Raw genomic sequence first — 25,259 nt, 5'->3', positions numbered from 1 at the left:
ACCAATATCCTAGAAGAAGCACAGAGAATATTTAAAGCCAAAGTAAACTCATTTTAAAGAGAACTCTGCTTACAAAAATATTCCTCAAAGTGCAAAAGAATGGAAGAAAATACATCTATCCTAACAGCCCAGCTAATGTTATCAATAAAATTTATTTTTGCTTTTAGTTATCCTTCAGTATAAAAACAATATTCTTAAGTGTAAGGGAAAAAATTAAAAAACTATCTTTGGAATTTTCTTAATGCTAATACTATAAGTAATACCCGGTAAATGTTCTTTTCAAACTTCCTCTGGACAGACAGCAGTTAAAGAATATGTCTTATGTAGTTACTGTTCTTAAGCAGTACATCCTTATAAGGGAATTTTATAGAGCTATGCTGAGGTCAGTTTCTATGTCTTTTCATTCATCTTAGTCTGATGCTGTGAGAACATAATTAAGAGTTGGGAACTGGTCTCCATTTCTGGAGGTGTGCATGTCTCTATGGTACACAGCCTCAAACCTTTTAAAAACAACTGTTCTCTTACTTATTCTATGAGTTTGAAATTCCATTATAGAATATGCTAGCTTATTTATATTATATAAAAGTATATGTAACTTTATCCTTCGCAAATTCCTTCTACAGATTTTGAAATTTAATTTGCTTATTTCTATAACACTTTTGTTGTTCTTTTATATTGTTGGAGACAGGGTCTAATGTAGTCGGGGCTATCCTAGGACTCACCACACACTTGAGGTTGACCTTGAACTTCTGCTCCTCCTGCCTCCATTTCCCAAGTGCTGGGATTATAGGCATGTACCATGAGACTCAGCTCTGTTAAGTCTCTGTAATCTCTTCATTTTATGCCCTATTAAAGTTATAGCAAGTCTAACCTCTGGACACTGGAAATATTATAATCAAGCCAGTGAGAAACATGAGAGAAAAACTGAATTATTTTGTAAATTAACCATTTAAGATTAAATATTGATATAGTTAATTAACTGTCTTTTTCTATTTATAACATTCTTAAAAACAAACAAACAAACATAAAGCAACAAAACCCAAAAACCTGCCAGTCACATACTCCAACACACTCTTGCCTGTAGCTGACTGTAACCCACTACCAGCATTCTGCACCATGCTCTGCCTCTGACATCTATGTCTGTTCTCCTTTTCAGCCTTCTCTGCTCTGTTCTGACCTTCTATAGGTTTTTTTTCCCCCGACCATTCTGTAGCAACCACTCTGTCAGGGTCCAGCCCCGACCTGTCAAAGGGTTCTCGAATGGAGAAGTGAGGAACTGAGAAATAATAGGCAGAAATATAGACATAGACGAAGAAAAAGAGACACAGGATAGCTTTGGGAGAGCTCTGGGCCAATACCACAGATGCGTGGAGTTTATTCATGATGGGCTTTTTATACATTAGCAAGGGGAGGGGGAAAAACAACTCCTCCTTTCAAGGTCAAGGTATAAAGTACCAACAAGTGTAGGCCCTTTAAAACACTTGGTAACCATGCCTTTGGCCAAATCATCCTATTATGCAGCCTTGCTGGGCAAAGCAAGCTCAGACTTTCTGGCCTTCAGTAAGGCCTTACTAGGGGGTCTCTGTGGGTCCCACACTGCTCCCCTTGTGACACACCCTTTTTACCCAATGAATGTCACTCTTTCTTTCCATACCATTTGTTACTATCTGGTCCCATACTTCACTTTTATATGTGCTTCTATCTGTCTCTTGCACCTAATCCGTAGATTCCTTATGGGCACAGATGTTTGCTTTGTATCAACAGCAACTAGAACAGAATCTGGTAAATGTTAGAGAATTTTCTGAATTCTTGTGCAAACAATGTACAAGCATCAGTTCACATAGGCAGACAGCACAGTGGATCAGAGTGTGCTCTGGAACCAACCTGCATGGCCAACTTTGCTTGCTCTGCTCAGTACTGTGTGAAATCCCTCAACCGGCACCATTTCCTTTGTAATGTTACAGCACTGATCTCTCATGATTTTTGTGCATGTGTTTACTCAGACATGGATCCATAAGTGTCTGCCACTGCTCTCATGGCACTACACTGCACACTCAAGACACAACTGCAGATGAGGCCTGCCCTCATTGCTAACTGTGTTTTCTAGCCTCGCCTCCCCCACAGATTCTGCTCCAGCAATTCTGGACTCCTTGCTGTTTCTTGGACAGACCAACCAACCACCCTGTGACCCAAAGACTTTGCTATGCCTACAGGACCATCTTTTTCACTACAAACCACATGTCATGATTGGGAAGGTTTTCCCTGGACACTAAGTACAGGCCTCTGCCTCAATATCTGGTGTTGCCCCTTGCTTTATCTTTTCTTTGAAATGCTTGTCATCCTTAGATATACATGGATTTGCTATCCATTCTCTAAATGCAAGGGGAGGTCTTTAACGACTTAAGGGAGATTCTAAACCAGAGAAGGTATTCAGTGAAGATTTTCAATTGTACCAACAAAAGAGTAAAGAGAACATATATCTTGTGAATCAGCTGATTTAATAAAAACACTACACTAGAAAGAACGTGTGCTTCAAAAATGGCATGCAGAATATTTCCAAGATGTCCTAGAGGCCTTCTATGTTCACAGAATGCAACACAAATAATACTTCACTTTCCACTTTTCATCCCTTACCCACACAAAACAAATGGGATGTTAAATTTGGGCCTGTAAATAAAATTTCTAGTAGCAGCAACTATATTGGAAATTACTAAGCATATTTTACATACAGAATTAGGCAAGAACCCCCAAATTTAGTGAAGAGCTGTGAAGAAAAAAATTAAAAATTTTCACCTTGTTTTGAAAATATACATGATGTTTTTAGTTTTTTTGTTTGTTTTGTTGAGAACAAGGTCTCACTACATAGCCCTGGCTATCCTGGAAATCACTATGTAGACCATGCTGATCTTGAATTCACAGAGATCCACCTGCCTCTGCCTCCCCAGTGCTGGAAGGTTCAGCTGGACTGTAGTGGTACACACCTTTAATCCCAAAACTCAAAAAGCAGGGGCAGGTAGATCTCTGTGAGTTTGAGGCCCTCCTGGTTTATCGGGTGAGTGAGTTCCAGGATAGCTAGGGCTACACAGAGAAACCCTGTCTTGAAAAACAACAACAACAAAAAGGCATGTTAGTCTAACAATTTCAACCTAGGTGAAAATAACAGATATACCAGAGATAGCCTAAAATAATGAGTAAGTGGGATATACCAGTGCCCCTTTATAAAGTGGTGCTCAAAGAAATTTGATTAAACATTCATATCTGATTAAACGATGGAGTTAGGAAAAGTATTCACTGTTCTTTTCTTCCATCCCAGTTGTTTCTCTATTAAAGGTAAAATTTTTCGTAACCTAGTTCAAAAAGCATGCAATACCACATATATCCTAAGACATTTCCAAGTTTTTCTTATGGTTGTATCTCCTTAGAATTTGTTGTTTGGCCCTCCAGGCAACGAAACCCATAATAAAAATGAGAGGCAGACCCGAGCTCCTTACCTGAGCCTGAGAATGTTCAACAGCAAATGATAAGGGTGGCGGGGTCTTGAGTTCCTGGATGCACATCTCTATGACAGAGGCATCCACAGTACTGTCAAGGATAAAGAATACCCCATCCATAGTTACTCTGCTTCTTATTAAAGACAAAACATCACAATTTTAAGTGTGAATATAAACCTGAATATAAATAAAGAGAAAGGACTTTTACAAGTAAATAAAATATTTAAGGTTTCCCAGAGTATTTCAGAAAATAGGAAAATGTTGTGTCAGGCAAGTGTGAAAAACAGAGAATTCTAAAAGTGAAACTCTCATAGTTAGCGTCAGTTGTCAGTTTGACATATCTGAACAGAGGCAAAAACAACTGAGGCACTGCCTCCATCCTACTATCCTGTGGGCATGTCTGTAGAGCATGCTCTTAATTGCTAAGTGATGAGAGTGGGCCTAGCCCACTGTGGAAGGTGCTATCCCCAGGCAAGTGCACCTGATGGTTTAAGGCAGCTGAACATGCTAGAGGGAACAAGCCAGTAAGCAGCACTCCTCCATGGTCTCTGCTTCAGTTCCTGCCTCAGCTTAGCTCAGCTTCTCTTGACAATGATGGCCTGTAACCTGTACGCCAAATGAGCCCTTTGCTCCTCTAAGTTGCTTTTGGTCAGTGTTTTATAGCAAAAGAAAACCTAGGTGTAGACAAAATTCTAAACAGTCTTAGTAAATAAGAAACACAGAGCCAAATACAGAGGTAAATAGTCATGACTACCTCATCTTATCACCTCGCCACCATTGCTTCCCCAGAGAGAGACCTTCCTGTCTGACTTGTGTTTTTATTGCCTTTCTGTTCTGCTTTCTCATTGGCTCTAAGCCCAGCCACATGACCTCCTTGTCACTGCCTATCTATACAGACTTCCAGGTCTCTATGGTTGGTACTAGAATTAAAGGCTTGTGTCACCACACTTGGCTGTGTCCTTGACCACTCAGAGACTCTGCCTGCCATGTGGTCAGATTAAGGGCGTGTGCTACTACCACTGCCCTTTTGCTTAATGGCTATTTGACCTCTGATCTCCAGGTACCTTTTTTATTAACATACAAATAAAATATCATATTTCATCACAAATAAATTATCACTATACCTAGGACAGAAAGGAAGAATTTCCTTTTCAGTTCTTTCTTCATATCCCAGAAACAGAGAAGGTAGTATGGCTTAACAAAGATAAGAAAGACATTTCTGACAGCACTGTTCAGAAGTAAAAAGAGAGAATGAAAGAGGAATGGACATATGCACGTGGTTAAAAGAAGGCAGACATGCTGGGCTAGAGTAGCTGGATGTTAGGAAGAGAGAAGTCACATTCACCATATGCAGGTATACTATAGACACTAATTTTTCTCACACTCATCTCTTTAAACTAGGGACAGCAACAACCCTCTAGAGGATAAAGCATGTTCAATACTACAACACTATGCAAGGAATGAACTATAAACTTAGATATGCCTAAACATAATAGCCAAAGTTTTGCCACTATGCTAAAAACATCATCAGACACTCATTAATATTAGGAAAATGAAAAATTTAAAGAATCAAGTCATTGTTTCCTTAAATTTTACCAGAATAGTTCTGATGAGTTTAGTTTCCCATAACAAAATGCATCCAAATAAAATTCAACAGTAATTTTCAACCTGGGAACATTATTCTGATATGACTGCTAGAGTCAGGAATCTTCAACCTCCTTCATGTCCAATGAAAAATAAGCAGGGGATTATACTACATGCCTTGTCTGTGCTAGAAGGCACATAAGATTTAGAACCATCTCAATTCTTTAAATTGAAGAAAAAAGTCTTTTTAATCTAAACAATAAAGCTAAGAAGCCAATAAAAGTACAGAACAGACGGAGGAAATAACAACAGCAACAGTGAAGACAACTGGCAGAAGTAAAAGCCTAGAACTTAGTGCCTGTAAGAACAAATGAGAATACACTGTCAGGCACACACGGTCTTGTGTTCACTCGTCTCTACTCCCGTTTATCTCTTACCTACAGAGAAGCTCTATGAGGCGGGCTTGCTGGAAAGCACTTGCAGCTTCTCTAGGAGTAACTGCCAAGAGGTTGTCTAGGAGGCTACAGACCGCTGACAGGAGAGACGGGGTAACAAGCGTGCACTGCTTGTGCACAGGAGCAGACAGCGGTGAGTCACGAGGGCACACGGGTCTGGTTTCACATTGACCTGTGATTTATAATAGAGCATAAAAATTATTCAATTCATCTGGTGGTTATTAACAAAATTTACAACTTCTCATAACACAGGAAAGTTCCTAAAGAAACAGAGGTAGGTGGTTGGTTAATTCTCATAACTGCATGGCTCAGCTTAACCTTGGAGCTAGGGAAATTGACTGCTTCTCTTCCTAACTCCCATCCCCCGTGAGTGTACATGTGCGCACACAGAAGGACTCAACATGCAATAACTCATGTGCACATGCACACATACACGAATACATGTGTATGTCCTGGGAAAGAGTAATATGAGCCAAGGCTAGAACACAGTCTTTTTTTCTCCCTGAAATTCTAGGGGCCAGAATGTTCCCAATTTCCAAAGACTTTTGGATTTTAGACAAGCACTAGGGCACAGTTAACTGTACATTCTTCAACACCTCCAATGGGAGCATAGACATTCTTTGAACTACTTCTGTAGAGAAGCAAGCACAGTCATAACAGGGTGAATCAAGCAGTGATCAGGACTGCAAAGCAGCATCAGTCATTGGGTGTGGGCCAGCAGACACCTGTTGACTTCTGAGAAAATCTGATTGACAGGAACTGTGGATTTTAGGTAAGGACTGTGGACCTTTACTAATTGAATCAAATGTGCCTCAACGGTTTTTCTTATTACTTTCAGTCCTTGTTTATTCTTTTGAGAAAACATTTTGAATGAATTCCCACTGAAGAAAAAGCAAGAGTATAAGGAATTTTGAACTAAATATTTTACTTATCTACCTACCTGCCCTGGAACCTTTTATTTTATGAATTGTTTGTAATTCACAGATACATGCTTCCTTAATAACTTCTGAAGATGGAGTCATAGTCTTTAATTACTATAGCACCATTAGTAAAGTCAGGGAATTAACACCGATACTGTCTCATATCTAACTACAGACCTTTTCTAAATCTTGTCAATCATTCCACAAATGTTCTGAAGAGCAAGAGAAAAAAAGTAACCTATTTGAAATCCTGTTTTGCATTTAGTTAACATGTTTCTGCTTTCTAAATTGGTAGAGTTCCTTGGTCCTGCTCTCTTTCCTGACCAAGACAATTTTATGGAGAATCTTTCTGAGGTTTCTTCACGATCAGATTCTCTGCACATCTTATCATGGGATATGACTTCTATTTCCCACTACTGGAGATATGAGCTTTGACTGTTCAAGCAGTGCTATGGTTAGAACGAGTGTCTTGCACAGGATCCTGTTGCGAGGCACCACACCCAATTGACGGCATGACGTTCATAGGTTCTGGAAACTTTGGGAGGCAGGACCTACTTAAGGAGAGCAGGTCACTAGGACAAGGGGTGAGGGAGGTTCCTGGAGATGCCTTGTGAATGGCCCCTTCCTGTTTCCCTCTCTACTGTCTGTCATGATGTGAATAGTTCCTGCCACTCAATCCACTCCAATGTGCTGATGGAGTCCTGTGGGCTGAAACCTCTGAACTTCCTCCGTTTACACTGCTCTTTCAAAGAATTTGCTTGCAATGGCATAAATGTTACTGAGACAGGTAGTGTCTAATAGGTTCCTTAACTGTAAAATATATTTTCCTTTATGCTAAAATGGCTACCAAATGGTAATTTTCCAATGAAAGCATTTTTTATTTTAGTTGACTTTCTAGCAGATGAAAGAGTTTTCCTTCTGATCACTTACTTATTTTAGTATAATTCAAACATTCTTAATCTGTATAGCATATTTATTTTGCTTGAATTATCCTAGGAACATTCTTTTCTATAGCAATCCTATATCTTTTCCCACGTATCCAATTAACCTCTGTTGCTCCAGGTTCAAGTTATTCTTTACACATCCCATGCCCTGAAATCAAGCATTTGCTCCAGAGAGTTCTGATAGTATGGAGAGGAGAATGAGATTCAGAACCAAAGATTGACATCTGAACACTAAATATATATATATATATATATATATATATATATATATATATATATATATATACACACACACACACACACACACACACACACACACACACACACACTTTTCTTTCTCTTTGTAGCACATGAAACATAAAATACGGTTATAAAAGCCCAACTAAGCTTAGAAGTATATGTAAGAGAGTGACGATGCCCACTCTCGAGCCCCTTTTACCTTGTTCTCACCCTCATGTATTTCTTCCCTGACACCCACCCACTCTGATACCTGAGCTTCCTGCTGTCTTTTATAACAAATGAGGACACACACGTATTTTTTATTATTTTATTGCTTTCATGTGTATGTTTGTTTTCTCCAAGTGTATGATTATGCACCGTATGCATGCCTGGTGCCTGCAGATGCCAGAGGAGGGTGCCAGAACCCATGGCACTAGAGTTACAGATGATTGTGAGCTGCCATTTGAGTGCTGGAAATTAAATCCAGGTTCTCTGGAAGAGCAACCAGTACTCTTAACCACTGAGCCAAGTCTCAAAACATAGAAATCTACTATATATTCTAAGTATATATTTTTAGTGTATTTTGTAAGTGTGATGTATGTGTGGGAATGCCCAAGTATATACATGTGGAGGTCAGAGTTGAAATTGGGTGTTCCTCTTTATTGTTTTCCTTTATTGTTTATGTACTGAGTGAGTCTCTGTCTCTCTCTCTGAACATGAACTTCAGCAATATATGGCTGCTCCATGAACCCGGTTTTATCTGCCTGCTTCTGCGCCACCCCCATTGGCCTGAAAAGCGTGTGTCGCCACAGCCAACACTACACACAGGCACTAGAGGACCGCACAGCAGGCACTCTGCCCACTGAACCAGCCCCTAACCCAGTCGGATGCTTTTTTACTTACCAATATTTTGGTGGGGATTTACTGTGTACCAATTTGAAGATATCTTCCTTGTTTTTTAATAGCTGAATAGTTCATTACATGGATATTAATTTAAAGCCAGCCCCATTTATGGGAATCTGGGTGTTTGATATATTTTCTAATTGCAAATAATATTTCATTAAATAATCATGTGCATATGTATTTTCATACTTTTAGCGATGAGTCATGTGAAAATTTCTATCTATAAGATAAATTTATAGATTCATTAGACATTGCCAAATTCCCTTCCAAAAATGTTACACTAATTGCATTCCCTCTTTCAATTTATAGAAGTGTTGTTTTCCACAGTCTGGCCAAGAGGATGCACTGCCAGCACTTTTTAATGTTGGTGATTTAATTTAACAGCTAAGAAAGATGGTCACAGTGTAGCATTAATTTGTACTTATCCGGTAATATGGGACCCTCATATCTTTTGTGAGGGTCTGCCTCATCTTTCTGTTCACTTTTACATGATGCTAGTTCTCTTCCTTCTGAAGAACTGAGAACACTTTACATGCTTACAATGCAGCTAGCTTTCTTTGTAAGTTATGTTACAAATAGTTACACTAGTTTGTCAAGGAATTTCTTCACTTTATGGTATTTTCTGCCATATAAGTTGTTGTTTTTCAATTATTATTACTAAACATAAAATGTGTCCTTTTTATTGATTTTTGATGTTGAAGCAAAATTGGAAAGCCTTCTACATAATTTTATAGGCATCCATCCATGTTTTCTTGTAGTATTTGCATAAACTCATTTTTCACTTTGGAACCCAGGTAACTGTGTATAAGATGTGCTCTTGTGTCAAATGGCCAGCCAGATTTCACCATTGTTATCAAAAGATCCATGGCTCATTCAGAGATCTGAGGTGCCACTTTAATCATTATGGATACATTTCCAATTCTGTTTTTTCATTGCTAGTAATAAAACATATTCAATTACATTTCTCAGTATGTTATAATATCCATGTAGGACTTGACTATTTTAGAGCATTTTCCTGGAAACTTTCATACTCATTTTTGTTTTGTTTTAATTGTGAATAGAATCTTGTTTTCCACAAAGAAATGTGGTGGTATTTTGACTGGACACTGTTTATTGATTAACACCTGATATCTTTTTTATCTCAAGGTATCCTATCTAAAAACAATAGATGTTTTTTATATTTGTTCACATCTATTTTCATGGGTTTGGAGAATATTTTAAATTTTTTCTTCTACAACTGCTGCAGGGGCTTTTGAGATGAGATGGCTCAGCAGGTAAAGACAGTTGCTGCTAAACTCAGGAACCAAAGCTCAGTCCCTGGGATTCACAAGGTGGAAGGAAAGACCCTACCCTGAAAATTATCCTCTGACCTCCACTGCACAGTGTGGTATTTGTAGACACACACACACACACACACACACACACACACACACACACACACACACGATAATTAAAAATGCAAAGAAAACCCTGAATATACTTTGTGTGTTTCTTATGGTCTGCTCCTGCAGCTGTATTCCTCTGCTGCACTATAGATGGTCTTGTCTACACTGTAGTCACTGTTTATAAGCACATACAAGATCTATCAATTTCTGTGTATTATTTGCCATTCTATCTTAGTGAATATTTTACTACTTATCATTAATTGTTTAAAGATTTGTAAGCATACAAGGTAGATATTCAGTTAAGTATTTTCTATTATTAAACATTTTATTTACTAACACAAATTACTAGAAACCAAAGTGGAACCCTGTTTATGAAATTATTGGAACAAATATTGCAATGGAAATTCAGTGAAGCAAACTTTTTCCCAAGAACATTTTCTATACATCAGTATTCACATTTAACTCCTTTTCAGAAGGTATTATTTCTTTTGGATCAGAAATTTAACGCTATCAAATAAGACCAACATACTCTCTATAATTAAAAGATGTGTTGCAAACTTCATTATAAATACAACTTAACGTAGAGTTGGTTGTGATCCAAATACAAAGAGTGAAACATACTGGCATTTGTAAAAATATATTACAGGAGGTTGAGGATTTAGCTTATGCCTACCATGAACATAGCCCTGGGTTTCGTACTCAGTTTCAAGAAAATAAATCAAAATATAGTGCAGGTTGCTCATGTGAATTTCTAGAACATAAAGACCCATAGATCTTGTTTCAAATGATGGCACAGCCTTAAAGATTGCATCTCAACTTCAGTCTCTTCATTTTTAGGTCACCTATCATTAAGCTTTTCCAAAACAGGAATAAAAAAAAAAATGGAATGAATATGCAGTGCTTATTGACTCAAACACTAAATATTGCTCAACTAATAAGGAGCCATACGGCAATTAGAATTGTTTTCTAAACACTTCCCTAAACAATGAACTGTTTCTTTAAATGATTTACTTTTTTTAAGTATGTAAATGTGAGGGTCCACTTGAGTGCAGGCGCCCTGTGGGTTTCCCTGAAGCTGAAGTTGCAAGTAGCAGTAAGCAGCTCAACATAGGAGTTGGGAACCTAACTTTGTCCCTCAGCAAGAGCGACAGCATTCTTGACTGCTGAGCCATATCTCTAGCCTCTCAGACTTTTTGATAGCCAAATTCTCAATTACTACTTCACAGTAAGTTAACATAACATTCTGTTTATTTATTCTAGATTATCCTAATATGTCTGTGATTTGTTTAATTAGTAATTTGTTCTCCAGGTATTTCGTTTAAAAATTGTCTGTATTTTCTCTTTTCCTTTCCCCATTCCCTACCCACCTCTCTTTCTATCTTTTATTTAAGTAGAATATCTTCCTAAAAGAAAACAGTAACTTGAGTGAACTCAGGAGATGAACCAATGGGTAAAGTGCTTGCCAAGCACCATGGAGACTTGAATTCAGATGATCCATGAAAAAGCTGGCAGCAAACATCTGCAATCCCAGTCCTGCGAGGTCAGAGACAGGCAGATCACTGGCCAGCCAGTGAACTCCAGATTCAAATTCCTGTGTCTCAAAACACATGATGGGGAGGGGACTTGAACACACAATCCCACCCCCAGCCTTGGAGCAAATGTTAGCTGCTGGTAGAGAGACAGTTCTCTCTAAGATGATAGCCACTGTTAAACTGACCATGACCCAGTGGGAGAAAACAAATCCAAAAATATTTGGAAAGCATGTTTTGTATTGAAAGGTTTCATGGTGGTGAATGCCTTTAATCCCAACACTTGGGAAGCAGAGGATCTCTGTGAGTTCAAGGCCAACCTGATTTCAAAGGAAGTTCAAGATAGCCATGGCTATATTGTGAGATCCTATCTCAAAAATATCCCCTTAAAAAAACAGTTTGGAGGATAGAAAAGATGGGGTATATCTGGAGAGAGTGGAGAGAATAGGGGTGAATATGCTCAAAACACATACAAAGCTCAAAATTCTCAAAGAACTAATAAAGAAAATATAAGCAAAAATGCCTTTTTGGCACTTGTGGGGCATTCAGAGAAACACTCTGCATGGATGATTCCCTGATGATAGAGAGCAGTGTTGAGCTATCTCCAAAGAAAGGGAGGAAATTGTGCTCAAAGCTCTTTAAAGGGAAAAATTAAAAATGTTCAAAAATCTTAACCATGGAGTTCAAGTGGACATGGTATAAAGGAAATGTGCAGCAAGTGTAGGACACACAAGAGAAAATCTGTCCAGGTTAAGGGAGCTTATAGGCTTCCTATGGAAAACTCATGAGGAAGTAAATGTGGGTCACACAGCTTCACCCTCAAAAAACCATAAACTACAAGTTCAAAGCACCTTCGGTTTGAAAATCTCTTTTGTTTACAAATATTAAATTTTCCGTGCTGTTCAAAAATTAAGGGGAGAATGACTGAGAAAGATTCCTAACATTAACCTCTGGCCTACACACACACACACACACACACACACACACGTGTATGAAGAAGAAAAAAAAAAACTAAAGAAATAAAATAAGATTAAAAACCTCACACACAAAAGAAGAATACCTTGAGTCACAAACTGGTCAAGTGCGGTTTCAGGAGCGAGTGTCGATGGCAGAAGAGGCTGAGTCTCACTGCTGCCCACTGAGGTCGCCACCTGTGAAGCAGGCAGGGTATTTTACTCATTAATGCGGAAGCATGGAAAATGAAACAAACAGTAGATGTGCAAAATTTCCTTAAGAAAGAAAGTTTAGAATGAATTTTAGCAGCTAACATAACTACAAAACAATTTAAATCCTGAGTTATTGCTAGTTTTCTGATAAGGGCATTTTCTATGACCCCCTAATAGGAACTGTTACAATGTCCATAAATCAGTAACTCAAAAGAGCCAAGTTTTAATTTGAAGCCCAATAAGATTTTAAGTTTCTGATATAAGCAACTTATGGCTCTTGCTGCCTAAATGTTGAAAGGCTTAAGATATATACTTCTACCTAAAATGCATTGTTTTTGAGATTCTCACATTTCTTTACCACAGATTTGTTATGTACATGAGTGTTTTGCCTCCATGTACGTATATTTATCACATATGTGTCTGGTGAGCATGAAGGAAAGAAGGCACTGGATCCCCGCAAATGGAGTAAACTGAACCCAAATCCTCTGCAAGAGCAACAGGAGCTATTAACCGTCAGGCCATTTCTCTAGCCCTATTTTATTTATTATAAATGGTTTGTTTTTGATGTTTCAAATTGCACTCTTAAGTTTAATGATGCCTATAAAAATCAGTGTAAATGCTGAAGAGACGGGATGACTCAGAATTTAAAAGCATGTGCTGTTCTCCCAGAGGACACAGCTCCAATCCCCAGCACCCACACTGCTGTTCATGGCCACATATAACTCCATTCCCAGGAGACTTGATGCCCTATTCTACCCCCCACCTTGCCCCAGATACCAGGCACACATTGGTGAACAGACATACACACAAGACAAATAAGTAAATAAATAAATAATCCACACACATAAAATAAAGTGGCAGAAAACCTTGCAGATCTAGAATTTAAAAAATCAGCAAAGTATTAAAAGATTTTTCTCTATCTTACCTCATATCGGAACTTAAAAGAAAAAAAAAACCTTGGCAAAATGCTGACACTGAGTTTCAGAACAGAACATTATTAAAAACATTGCACCTAATAGAAATGCTGTAGAAAGCAAACACAAATTTACCTTGTGGCCTTCTAAAATTGGATGCACTCAGCCTACTGTGTTTGGTACTTCTTATTTGAAAAATACCTCTCTTCGAAGGGAAGATACCTCTTTTTTTTTTTTTTTTGCCATCAATCTTTTTCTCTGTGAAAGGGCACTAAGGGGGCATACCTGGAGAGCGCCCTTGTCAGTGTGTACACATGACATGGAGCATCCACAGAACTCATAAATAAGCATTACTTATAACATAGAGACCACCAGGTCACATCTATATACACCCTGTGCTTATTCCTAGCTTATTGTACCTTTGATTTACAGTGATACATGAAAGCAAATACTAAGATTATTTTCATTTGTAGTTTCTGGTAATAAAGCCAATATGCACTCAAAGATATTCATAGAAATGAAGTCTACATATACTTAAAAATCTACCTTTCAGGACATAAGAACACACACTGAGAAAATCCAGAGAATCATCAGTTCATACTTCAAAAACCTATACTCCACAAAGCTGGAAAATCTAAAAGAAATGGATAATTTTCTTGATATGTACCACACATAAAAATTAAATCAACACCAAAAAAAAAAAAGAAAACATTTTAAATAGACCTATAACCCCCAAGGAAATAGAAACAGTCATTAAAAGTCTTCTCCAAAACCAAAAAAAGCCCAGGGCCAGATGGCTGCAGCACAGAATTCTACCAGAATTTCAATGAAGAGCTAATACCAATATTCCTCAAATTGTTCCACACAATAGAAACAGAAGGAACATTGTCAAATTCTTTTTATTAGGCTACAGTTACCCTGATACCCAAACCCCATACAGACACAACTAAGAAAGAGAATTACAGACTAATCTCCCTCGAACATTGATGCAAAAATTCTCAATAAAATATTGGCAAATCAAATCCAAGAACACATTAAAAAAATCATCCACCATGATCAAGTAGGCTTCATTCCAGAGATGCAGGACATATAAAAATCTGTCAATGTAATCCACCACATAAACAAAGAAAAAAAAGACACATGATCATCTCATTAGATGCTGAAAAAGCCTTTGACAAAATCCAACACCCCTTCATGATAAAGGTCTTGGAGATCAGGAATACAAGGAATATACCTAAAGATAATAAAAAAGCAATATACAGCAAGCTGACAGCCAACATCAAACTAAATGGAAGGAAACTCAAAGCGATTCCACTAAAATCAGGAACAAGACAAGGCTGTCCACTCTCTCCATATCCACTCAATATAGTACTCAAAATTCTAGCTAGAGCAATAAGGCAACAAAAGGAGATACAAATTGGAAAGGAAGAAGTCAAACTTTTGCTATTTGCAGATGATGAGAGTATACTTAAGTGATCCCCAAAATTTTACCAGGCAATTCCTACAGCTGATAAGTACCTTCAGTAATGTGGCAGGATACAAGTCTATGTCAGGCCTCTTGCTAGCTAGCTCTTGTATTTTAAATTAACCCATTTCTAACAATTTATGTTCTACTGCATGTTCCATGGCTTACCGGTCTGCTGGCACGTTGTTCCTTGGGCAGCAGACTGGCATCTCACTCTCTCTCCTTTCTTCTTTCTATCTGCTTGTATCTGCCTGCCTCTAAGCTGCCTTGCCATAGACCAATATAGCTTTATTTATCAACCAATCAGTGCAATACATACAGAACGACATTCCACAGCAGACCTCAACATAAATCCAGTTACACTGAACCTGATAGAAGAGAAAGTAGGAAGTAGCCTTGAGCACAATGGCACAGGAGACCACTTCCTAAATATAATACTGGTAGAACAGACACTGAGATTGACAATAAATAAATGGAACCTCCTAAAACTGAAAAGCTTCTGTAAAGCAAAGGACACTGTCAATAAGACAAAATAGCAGCCTAGAGAATGGGCAAATATCTTCCCCACCCCCACATCTGACAGAGGGATGATCTCCAAAATATATAAAGAACTCAAGAAACTAAACATCAAAATATCAAATAATCCAATTAAGAAATGGACTACAGATCTAAACAGAGAATTCTCAACAAAAGAATCCCAAATGGCCGAAATACACTTGTTCAACATCCTTAGTCATCAGGGAAATGCAAATCAAAAGGACTATGACATATCATCTTACACCTGTCAGAATGGCTAAAATCAAAAACACAGATGCTCAATCATACCACAAGGACACATGCTCAACCTTGTTCACAGCAGCATTATTTGTAATAGCCAGAACCTGGAAACCTAGATGTCCTTCAACCTAAGAATGGATAAAGAAAATGTGGTACATTCACAAAATGGAGTATTATAGGCAAATGTATGTGGTACATTTATACAATGGAGTATTTCAAATGGATGGAACTAGAAAAAAAGCATTCTGAGTGAGCTAACCCAGACCCAGCAAGACAAACCTGGTATGTACTCACTTAGAAGTGGCTATTAGGAGTAAAGTATAGGATAACCAACCTACAATCACAGCCCCAGGGAGGCTAGATAACAAGGAGGGCCTAAAGGGGTATGCATGGACTTCCCTGGGAAGAGGAAATGGAAGAGATCTCCTGAGTAAACTGGGGGCGGGGTTGGGGATTTTCACAGGGATGATGAGAACTTGACAGAGCAGGTAGGGCAGGCTGGGTATGGGAGGTGGGTTGGGGAAGGGACAGAGGGGAAGAGTAAGGAAAGATACTTTGATAAAGGGGCCATTTTGGGGTTAGGGAGAAACCTGGTGCCAGGGATACACCTAAAAATCCATAAGGATGACCCCAGATAAGACTCCTAACAATAGTGGAGAGGGTGCCTGAACTGGCCATCTACTGTAATCAGATTGGTGACTACCCTAATTGTCATCAGAGAGCCTTTATCCAGTAACTGATGGAAGCAGATGCAGAGATCCATGCCAAGCAGTAGGTCAACCTCCTGGAGTCCTGTTGAAGAAAGGGAGAAGGAGTGTACAAGATAGGGGGTTCATGGTCACGAAGGAGAAACCCACAGAAACAGCTGACCAAGCTCAGGGAGCTCATGGACTCTGGACCAACTGTTAGGGAGCATGCATGGAACCGACCTAGGCCCTCTACGTGTGTGTGAGTTATGAAGCTTGGTCTGTTTGCAAGGATCCTAGCAGTGAGATCAGGACCTGTCCTTGGCACTTAGCTGGCTTTTGGGAACCTGTTCCCCATGCTGAATTACCTTGACCAGCATTGATGCAGGGGAGGAGGTAGGTCCTGCCTCAACTTGGTGTGCTACGCTTTAATTATGCTCCTTTCGGAATGGAGATGGAGGAAGAGTGGATGTGAAGGGGGGTAAGTGGTGGGGGTGGAGGTGAGGAACTGTGGTTGGTAGGTAAAAGAAAAAATGTTAATAAAATAAAATAAATTCTCCCATTCAATAGAAGACATTAGCTTTCACCTTAGGTAAATGTAATGGTTCTGATACTGATAAATGAGAAAATTCTGAAGGCTTAATCACAGAGCTTAAGCATAAAAAGCCATTTGAATGAATGTTTCATCTAAAATCACTCATAGACAAGCACTAAATCCCTTATTTTGTATTAAATTCAGATAATAGGAAAATAGCCTAATACTTGCTTATTTTACAAATATATTTGTTCAGATGACAATTGAGGCATATAAAAATATTCTTGTCAAAGCAATCAAGATAAATTTTATAGTTCTAAGGAAAAGCAATCAAACACCATGACTAATAACACAACCTAGGTATGAGTTGAATAATAAATATATCTGTCTCCTGTTTCTAGCTCATTTGGGAAGAGAAGGGAAACCCAAGCTTAAGAAAGATGTTTGTGGAAAGAATCTAAGAGTTAAATTAGAACTTCCCTCATGTGAATGAGGAAATAAAAGGGCTTCTTTGCATGGTACTATGTTTCAAAAATTGACAATGGGTAATCTACATTTTCACTGTTCTCTCTCTCTCTCTTTTTTTCAATTTAACCTATTAGTAAGTTCTTCTTTTAATAAGCAAAACCAAAAATACAATAAGATGAGCTGCTCCACTTCCATGAAAAATGGTAAAACACATATATGAAATATTTATTTATATTTAATAATCTATATTGATATAAAAATCTGTTCAAATCCAAGTAGTAAGTGTTTTGACATCTAAGTATTTTAGCTGTTGCATGCTGCTGATTCACACAGAAAAGAACTATTCTAGTCCTGTTCCTCAAGACAAGGGATTTGCTACTAGTTAAGGCCATAACCAGGAATCTAAGTCTATAATTGACAGTATAAACTCTTTCCAATCGGAGGAAAACCTCAGGTACATCTATAGAGGGAGGGAACTAGCTGCCTTTGTTTGAGAGATTATGCTTCTTTTTCCAGACTTTTGTGAACCCATGTGAAACCCTCAGCTAGATTAGGACTTCTGTCCAGCCCCAATATGAGGTGGTGGAAGATGGCTTACTTAGAGTAAACATCATGCTTAGGCCCTTCCTTCTTCCTAGTATAATCCTCATTCTCATTCCTTACCACTTTAAGTAAGAAATCTAAGCGGGAGGCAGAGGTGTATCCTATTCCAACAGTAAACCATTTAATTCATCCATAATTTCCTTGGTTCATTACAACAGCCTCAATGCAAAACTACAACAAGGCAAGCCTAGTCCATGGACTGCATGCATTCCAGAATAGTTACGAATGAAGGACAACACAAAATTGTCAATTTTCTTAAAATATTATTATATTAAAAGAAAAAAGAAAATGCTCCTGTAGCTTGATTAAATAGTTCTTGAGCCTGAATTCTGTGGATGACGTCATGTCACAATGTCAAAAGTCTGGACGCACCTATTTTATTTGTCAAAGCAACTATACAATGCATTTCATCATTTTTCTTCCATGAAAATCATTACTAATGCTTAAATTGATTTAGCATACTAAATAGGATATATATCTAGCCACATTTTAAAAACATGACAAAATATAAGGTGTAAAAAGTTCCAGTGAGAATATAGTTTATATGTTCCTTTTTATAAATGATACCCTTATGCCCAAGAGCAGAAAAGCTTCCTGATTTGTTATCAGCAATTTTCATAAATTGTACCAAGAAGTCTAAATCACTCCAACTGGATTGTGTATAATACAAAAAAAAAAACAGAAAGCACAGAAAATATCACTTAAGGAATGAACTGGGATGACAGAAGATCTATGCATCTCTAACTAGAATGAAGACAACTCACAAGCAGAGACTAGCAGTATGCCTGAGTTGTGACCCTCACACTGTATGACAAGTAACTGAAGAGTGTACATTTCTGGGTGCTTACCCTACTCTGTCCTCAATTAGCCTCATGACCCTGGAGTGTGGTGATGTATTGTGTCCTCCAATATTCTATGTCTCCCAATAAAATTTACCTGAGAATCAGAGGAAAAAGCCAGCCACTATATATAGAAGTCAGGCAATGGTAGCACATGGCTTTAATCCTATCACTTGGCAGGCAGGGATCTGTCTGGATCTCTGTGAGTTCAAGACCACACTGGAACAGAGTTAGGTGTGGTGGTACATGCCTTAAATTTTAACACTCATTAACCATGGAGGTCTGGAGGTCTGTACAAACAGACAGGAAGTGACAGAGCTGGGCAGGAAGAGGAAGTGATGTAGCTGGACAGAGAGAGCAAATCAGATGGCAGAAAAGCAAGGCATACAAGTGTGAGTAGACAGGAAGTAACTTGCTCTTTGGAAGCTGCGACGTTGGTGAGGTTAGGTTACCTGTGGTTTTCCCTAATTCCCTGATCTCTCAGGTAGGTTTTCAACCCATATCTGGTTCTGTGTTTTTTATTTAATAAGACAGTTTAGAAATTCGTCTACATTGGAGCCTATACTTCACTTTCGATGTCAAAGGGTATCATCGCCACATAATGTAGACTAAATATCTTCATCTATTTGCACATAACATGAGTAACCAACCATGGCAAATATGGGAAGCAGCAATCAGAGGCTTTTCTTTACTTTCAAATTGACTGTCCATTTACTTAAGTATTAGCACTTGACAGTATTGTCTATAAATCTGTAATAACTTAGTGTGAAAATATTGTTAAATGACAACAAAATAAAGAGAAATATAAAATATTGTTCTTCACAAAATATGACATTATGCATATATGTCCTATAGAATGAATAGAATAGAATGAATATTCTATTCCTACAGCTATCACATTCAAATTCTATACAATGAAAATTATCACATCAGAAAGTAGTTCTTAGAATTCACTATCAAGATTTAAGTTTTACTAGTAAATATTAATTCCTATGTTCCCCAAACCAAACATATAAACACTGACATATCTGTGGCCTATGTGAACAATGCTTAAGAAATGCACTCCATTTGTATTTTCCTAACTGCAAAAACAGACTTAATTCTTGCAGGTCCTATAAATACTTGAAATTCATTTAAAACAAGGATATTATTTGTTTTATCCCTTTTTACTAAAGTCCGTGCCACTGAAGTCATGTAGATGCTGCCATCAGAGATATTTAGGCAGAAATATTTCTCTAAGAAGCCTCTTGATCCATCCCTACATATACCAGTCTGTGTATAGAACAAATTTTAATTCCCAAACAAGTGTCAGTGCTATTTCCCTAGTATCACTTGTAATATTACAAGCCATTTCACTATGCTGAATAAAATGTCTTCACATCTTTATCTCTGTAAAGGCATATCTTACTCCTTCACACCCAAAAGCTGACTCAGCTTTGACTAACCTGTCTTTGGTAATCAAATTTCAGCCTTTAACATCACATTCTGAATGTTTTAGTATATAACAAACAATAGTTATTTTCCAACCTAAGCTTTACAGTCTTAGACAGTTTCTGCTCTTTTAAGCACTGAACATCTCTAAGTTTCTCAGTCACTTTCATATGTGTACAGAAGTGTCGGAAGAAAGGAAGCAGTCCTGCAAATGGCCATTTTATATACAAAATAATTATTTAATCATTATTACAGTATAACCTTACTGCGTTTTGACTATGTAACTCATCAGTGACTTCGAAGGGGAGTGTAACACTGTGCTCAGCAACAGAGTTGTTGCCTCTGCATCTGCATGGCTTCTACTGGTTTGTGTGCCGGGGTCTCACACTATCCCTCATTTTCTTCTTTTGCAACAAAGTGTCAACAAGAACTGTTCAGTAATTTTATATCTCCAAATACAATGATGATTCATAAATTTAACTTTTCAAATATTTAAATAAACTAAAAATCAGTCTTATTTAAATTTGTGTTCCATATAAGGAAAAATCTAAAGAAAAAGAAACACATTTTCTGCATCATTTATTCTGACAAAAGATAAAACAAATTTAAAGCAATAATAAAACAAATCTTGGTCATAAAGCTACATTGTATTTGGGGTATACTGTGTATAAATTTCTCTTTTTTTAACTTTTTGAGAAAAAAGAAATGGTTCCATGAGGAAAGGTATGCTGTATCACTGACCTAGTTGGATTGAAACTACAATTAGGAAGTATTTACTAGGGCAATCCCTCAGTGAACCCATGACACTAATTATCTATCAGCACTGTAGACAATATACAGGCATTAACCCTTACACTTGTAACAAATAAAACTAAAAATAAAAAGACTGGCCGGGCAGTGGTGGCACACGCCTTTAATCCCATCACTCGGGAGGCAGAGGCAGGTGGATCTTTGTGAGTTCGAGGCCAGCCTGGTCTACAGAGCTAGTCCAGGACAGGCTCCAAAGCTACAGAGAAACCCTGTCTCAAAAAACAAAAACAAAAACAAACAAAAAAAAAAAGACTGAACTACTGTTCATTAGAGAACATCGCTAAATCCCAAAAGTGGCCCTGGCAGCATAGAGTGGACAAGCCCAGTACTCAGGATCCAAATCAAAGAGGGTCCTCTGCTTAGAAAAGACAAAATGGAAAAGCCAATCAACAAGTAGATCTTAACTTTTCTCAATTCTGAGAGATGAACAAATACAGATATAAATAGCCAGATAAGCCCATCAGCAAGACAGACATTCCCTCATCTTCTTTCCTCAATTCATAACTTATACATTCTAGATAATGCTAGTCAATTCTAGACATTAGAGGAAGTATCAGGTGATCTAAGTGCAATTGCCTTTGCATACAGTAGCAGTGACCAGTAAATAAATTCTTCAGCCGGGCGGTGGTGGTGCACACCTTTAATCCCAGCACTTGGGAGGCAGAGGCAGGTGGATCTTTGTGAGTTTGAGGCCAGCCTGGTCTACAGAGAGAGATCCAGGAAAAGTGCAAAGCTCCACAGAGAAACCCTGTCTCAAAAAAAAAAACAAAAAATAAATAAATAAATAAATTCTTCAGACTTGTTTCTTTGGGACACAGATACACATCACATTAGCCATGGTAAGAAAAGCAATTAGAATAATTATGGAAGTTAGAATGAATTAAATAGTAACAGTAATTCTAATACTGTAGTTTGTAATCTACTGTCTTCAAAAATAAAATTATAATGATAATAAAGTGAAACTGGCTCTACAAAGCTCTAATAAAAATATTAATCTTTTGTAAATACAAATGATGTGCATAGGGCTACATATTAAAAATAACTTCTAGTGGAGATGGCATAAATGTCTTAGTAGATAAAACGTAAGTTAGAAGATAGGAAGAGGGGCTGCCAAACGATACCATTTAGGAAAGACACATTCATTGTAATCACCAACTCTTAGCAACTACACATGCCTGCAGGGGATCAACATGGGACTGCGCCAACAGTCAGACATGAATGAAGGAAGCACTTGGGGAACCCTAACTTTCTCTACTCAACTGTTTGCTACTAGTAGATTAAGGGAGATGGGAGCCACTGCCTTAAGTTATATGCCCACTGGTGACCTCATAAGCTCTAATGGATAGTCCTAATTAAATGGTCACACGGGTGGCCCTGTTTAAGTGGATCATGAGACTAAACCAAAAGTCATGAAGGAACTGATAAGGAGGAAGAGAAGCTGATTGGGCTGTGAGGCAGACAAAAGAAGGCAAGGAATGGGAGCATCAAAATGCTTTATATGCATGTGTGAAATGATCAAATAACTTAATAAAAATAATGTTTAAAGCTTCAAAATCTCATTGACATATTTTTACATTTTATTTTTTATTAAAAGTATATGTGTATATGAGTTGGGCATGCATGTGCTATGGCACCTATATGGAGATCAAAGGACAGCTCTTGAGAGTTAGTTTGTCCCTCCACGGTGAGATCCAAGGACCAAAGCCAGGTCATCAAGCGGGCACAGTAAATGCTTGTACTCTCTGAGCCATCTTACCAGCCCATGTAACAATCGACTACGAAGAAGTTAAGGACTGGTAAATTTAGAGATTGCTGGAGTTTAGATACCGAAAGTTCCCACAGGCCCATGTACTAAAGCTTGGTGCCAGCCCACAGTGCTACTGGGAAGGGATGGGGGAACCTTTGGGAGGTGGGGCTTATGGAAGAACTTTAGATCACTGGGCATGTCCTTGAAGAACATATCAGAGTCACAACCACTTTCTGTGTCTTTCCCAGTATCCAGGCTGTCATGAGATAAATAGGCTTCCTCTGGCACATATTCACACTGTAATGTATTGTGCAATTACCGGCCAAAAGCAACCGTGCACAGCAACTGTGGACTGAAACCTCACAAACTAGAAAACAAAACAAGTCTCTATTCCTTTTAGGTTGATTATTCCAAGTGTATTGCAACATCAACACAAAGCTAATGAGCACAAAGGTACTTCCATTTAAATAAGGATCATAGTAAATTAAGTTCTTCCAGAGTAATTCTCAGAAAAATCTAGTGCTTTAACTTGTAATGCTGGTATAAACCAAAAAATATAAATTTGATTCTTCTTTCTGTACCAAGTTCTTCTTATATATGATAAATATAAGTTGAATAACATAAAACAGTTAACACAGAAAAATTACTATTTATTGATTAGCTCTGATAAAAAAGAAGAGTTTTAGGCTGATTTTAGGGCCCAATGTCTAATTTCCTCCCAATGCTCCTGTGCTAAAGATTTTGCCCCCAGTGCACCCCAATCCTCCTCTCTAACTGTCGTTTGTCTCTGGATACCACGAGGTGAACATCTCTGCTCCACCACATGCTTCCCTGCATGATGCCCTGCCTCACTGAAGACAGGCCTAGAACAATGAAGTCATGTAGCCATGTGCCTAAATCCCTGAAACTGTTAGCCTCAATACAGCTTTCCTACCTGTGGTAATTTTCTCAGGCATCTAGTCATGGTGACTAAAGGTTTACTAGCACAGCTATTTCATAGTCTTGTAAAAACTGGACCAGTTGAGGAAACTTACTTTTAAGCATGTATTGATGCTGTCCTTCCTGTGATTTTCTGTGAACCAATTAATAAAACTCATTTTGGTATTAAAATCATATTATTTCTCTTGCTGAACTAAAGATACCTACTATCTTTACATTTAAGCTTGGAAAGTATGACATCTAGTGGGAGCAGGGTAATTATTCTACATTTCCACATAAAATACAATTCCTCTCTTTTGAATCTAATAAAAAGAGGGAAAAAGGGAAGGGGACAATATAGGAGGTAAATTTTATCAATGTCTACATAATTACATTTTCACATATACATATTATTATTTAAACTTCTAAAATCAAAGGTACCAAACCTTTGCTTCCCTAATAGATTCTACAACACTGTCATTATCAACAAATGCTTGAAAAATCAATGTGTTTTTTAATTTAGAAGAAATGCTTTTTTTTTATGCTTGGACGAAACTGAAGACCAGCATCAGTTATTAGGAAGAAAGCCACATATGCATGAATAAAGACATCCAAGTACGCACAATTTTCACATGTTCTAGATATTAAAGAAAAGTTTCTCATACAAGTATTTAGAGACATGTTTGAAATTATCAGTACTTCATTGGATCATCTGAACATGTAAACTTTCTCATTCTGCCTTATCCTTAACCAAAATTTCAAGATAACTAATGATTTTTAATTATATAGAATATGTCTCATCTACTATTAATGAAATATTTTTTGACTATTCTACTCTAGATTCTATCAGAAAAGGTGGGAGAAAAAGGAGTAGATGACTCTCCACTGAAAGTATATATGTAGTCTGACAACCATCAGGCAATCCCTAGTTAAATTCCAGTCCTGCCTCTTACAGCACTATTTATCACAGTTACTTAACTTCGGAATGACATAGTTATGTGGGAAAGCACGAGGGTGTATATATATGGTTAGTTGAACACATTAAACAGAGTATTTTAAGTAAATGCAGAGCAGGAGTCTTCTCAGAATACACTTCTTAAAAACCACAGTGATTGTAATTGTAACCTTAAGCTTATATACAATATTTTATTACTACTATGCAAATTCAAACTTATTCAGAGACTCAAAATGAAGCATTTCTATGTCCTTCTCAATTACCATTGTTTCTGAGGTGGAAAGAGAGCTTGGCTCATGATCCTGAGTAGATGTCCCTGAGGGAGCCCTCCAAAACTTGAATGAGTCATCTAAACCTGTGACAACAGAGAACAGTTAACATGACACTCCCCAAATTCTCCAACAACTAACAATGCAACTCCTTAAGGAAACCAACCATAAACAAAGAAGAATGACTTTTTGCTCTATTCAAGGAGGGGTGGTTGGTGCAATTCCTCCACAGCACTTGTCCTAAGA

The 25,259-nt window shown here is 37.8% G+C and overlaps 1 protein-coding gene across 2 annotated transcripts in view; it reads right to left on the bottom strand.

Moving 5' to 3' along the window:
- The window catches only part of Rttn (rotatin), a 182,387-nt gene that overhangs the window by 42,445 nt on the left and 114,683 nt on the right, over nt 1–25,259 (bottom strand). For both annotated transcript variants that reach the window (XR_013046217.1, XM_042263930.2), the window contains exons 34-37: nt 25,008–25,099; nt 12,491–12,581; nt 5,513–5,702; nt 3,492–3,582 (exon numbers count right to left, since the gene is read on the bottom strand). Coding sequence is in view for 1 of the 2 variants with exons in the window: in XM_042263930.2 (XP_042119864.2) it covers nt 3,492–3,582; nt 5,513–5,702; nt 12,491–12,581; nt 25,008–25,099 (464 nt within the window). In the remaining variant the exon portion in view is untranslated. The remainder of the gene's footprint in view (nt 1–3,491; nt 3,583–5,512; nt 5,703–12,490; nt 12,582–25,007; nt 25,100–25,259) is intronic.

The sequence above is a fragment of the Peromyscus maniculatus genome, chromosome 19 (genome assembly GCF_049852395.1).
Source record: "Peromyscus maniculatus bairdii isolate BWxNUB_F1_BW_parent chromosome 19, HU_Pman_BW_mat_3.1, whole genome shotgun sequence".
Taxonomy (NCBI): domain Eukaryota; kingdom Metazoa; phylum Chordata; class Mammalia; order Rodentia; family Cricetidae; genus Peromyscus; species Peromyscus maniculatus.
The sequence above is the reverse complement of the archived record's forward strand: the minus strand, read 5'-3'. Positions and strand labels throughout refer to the sequence as shown.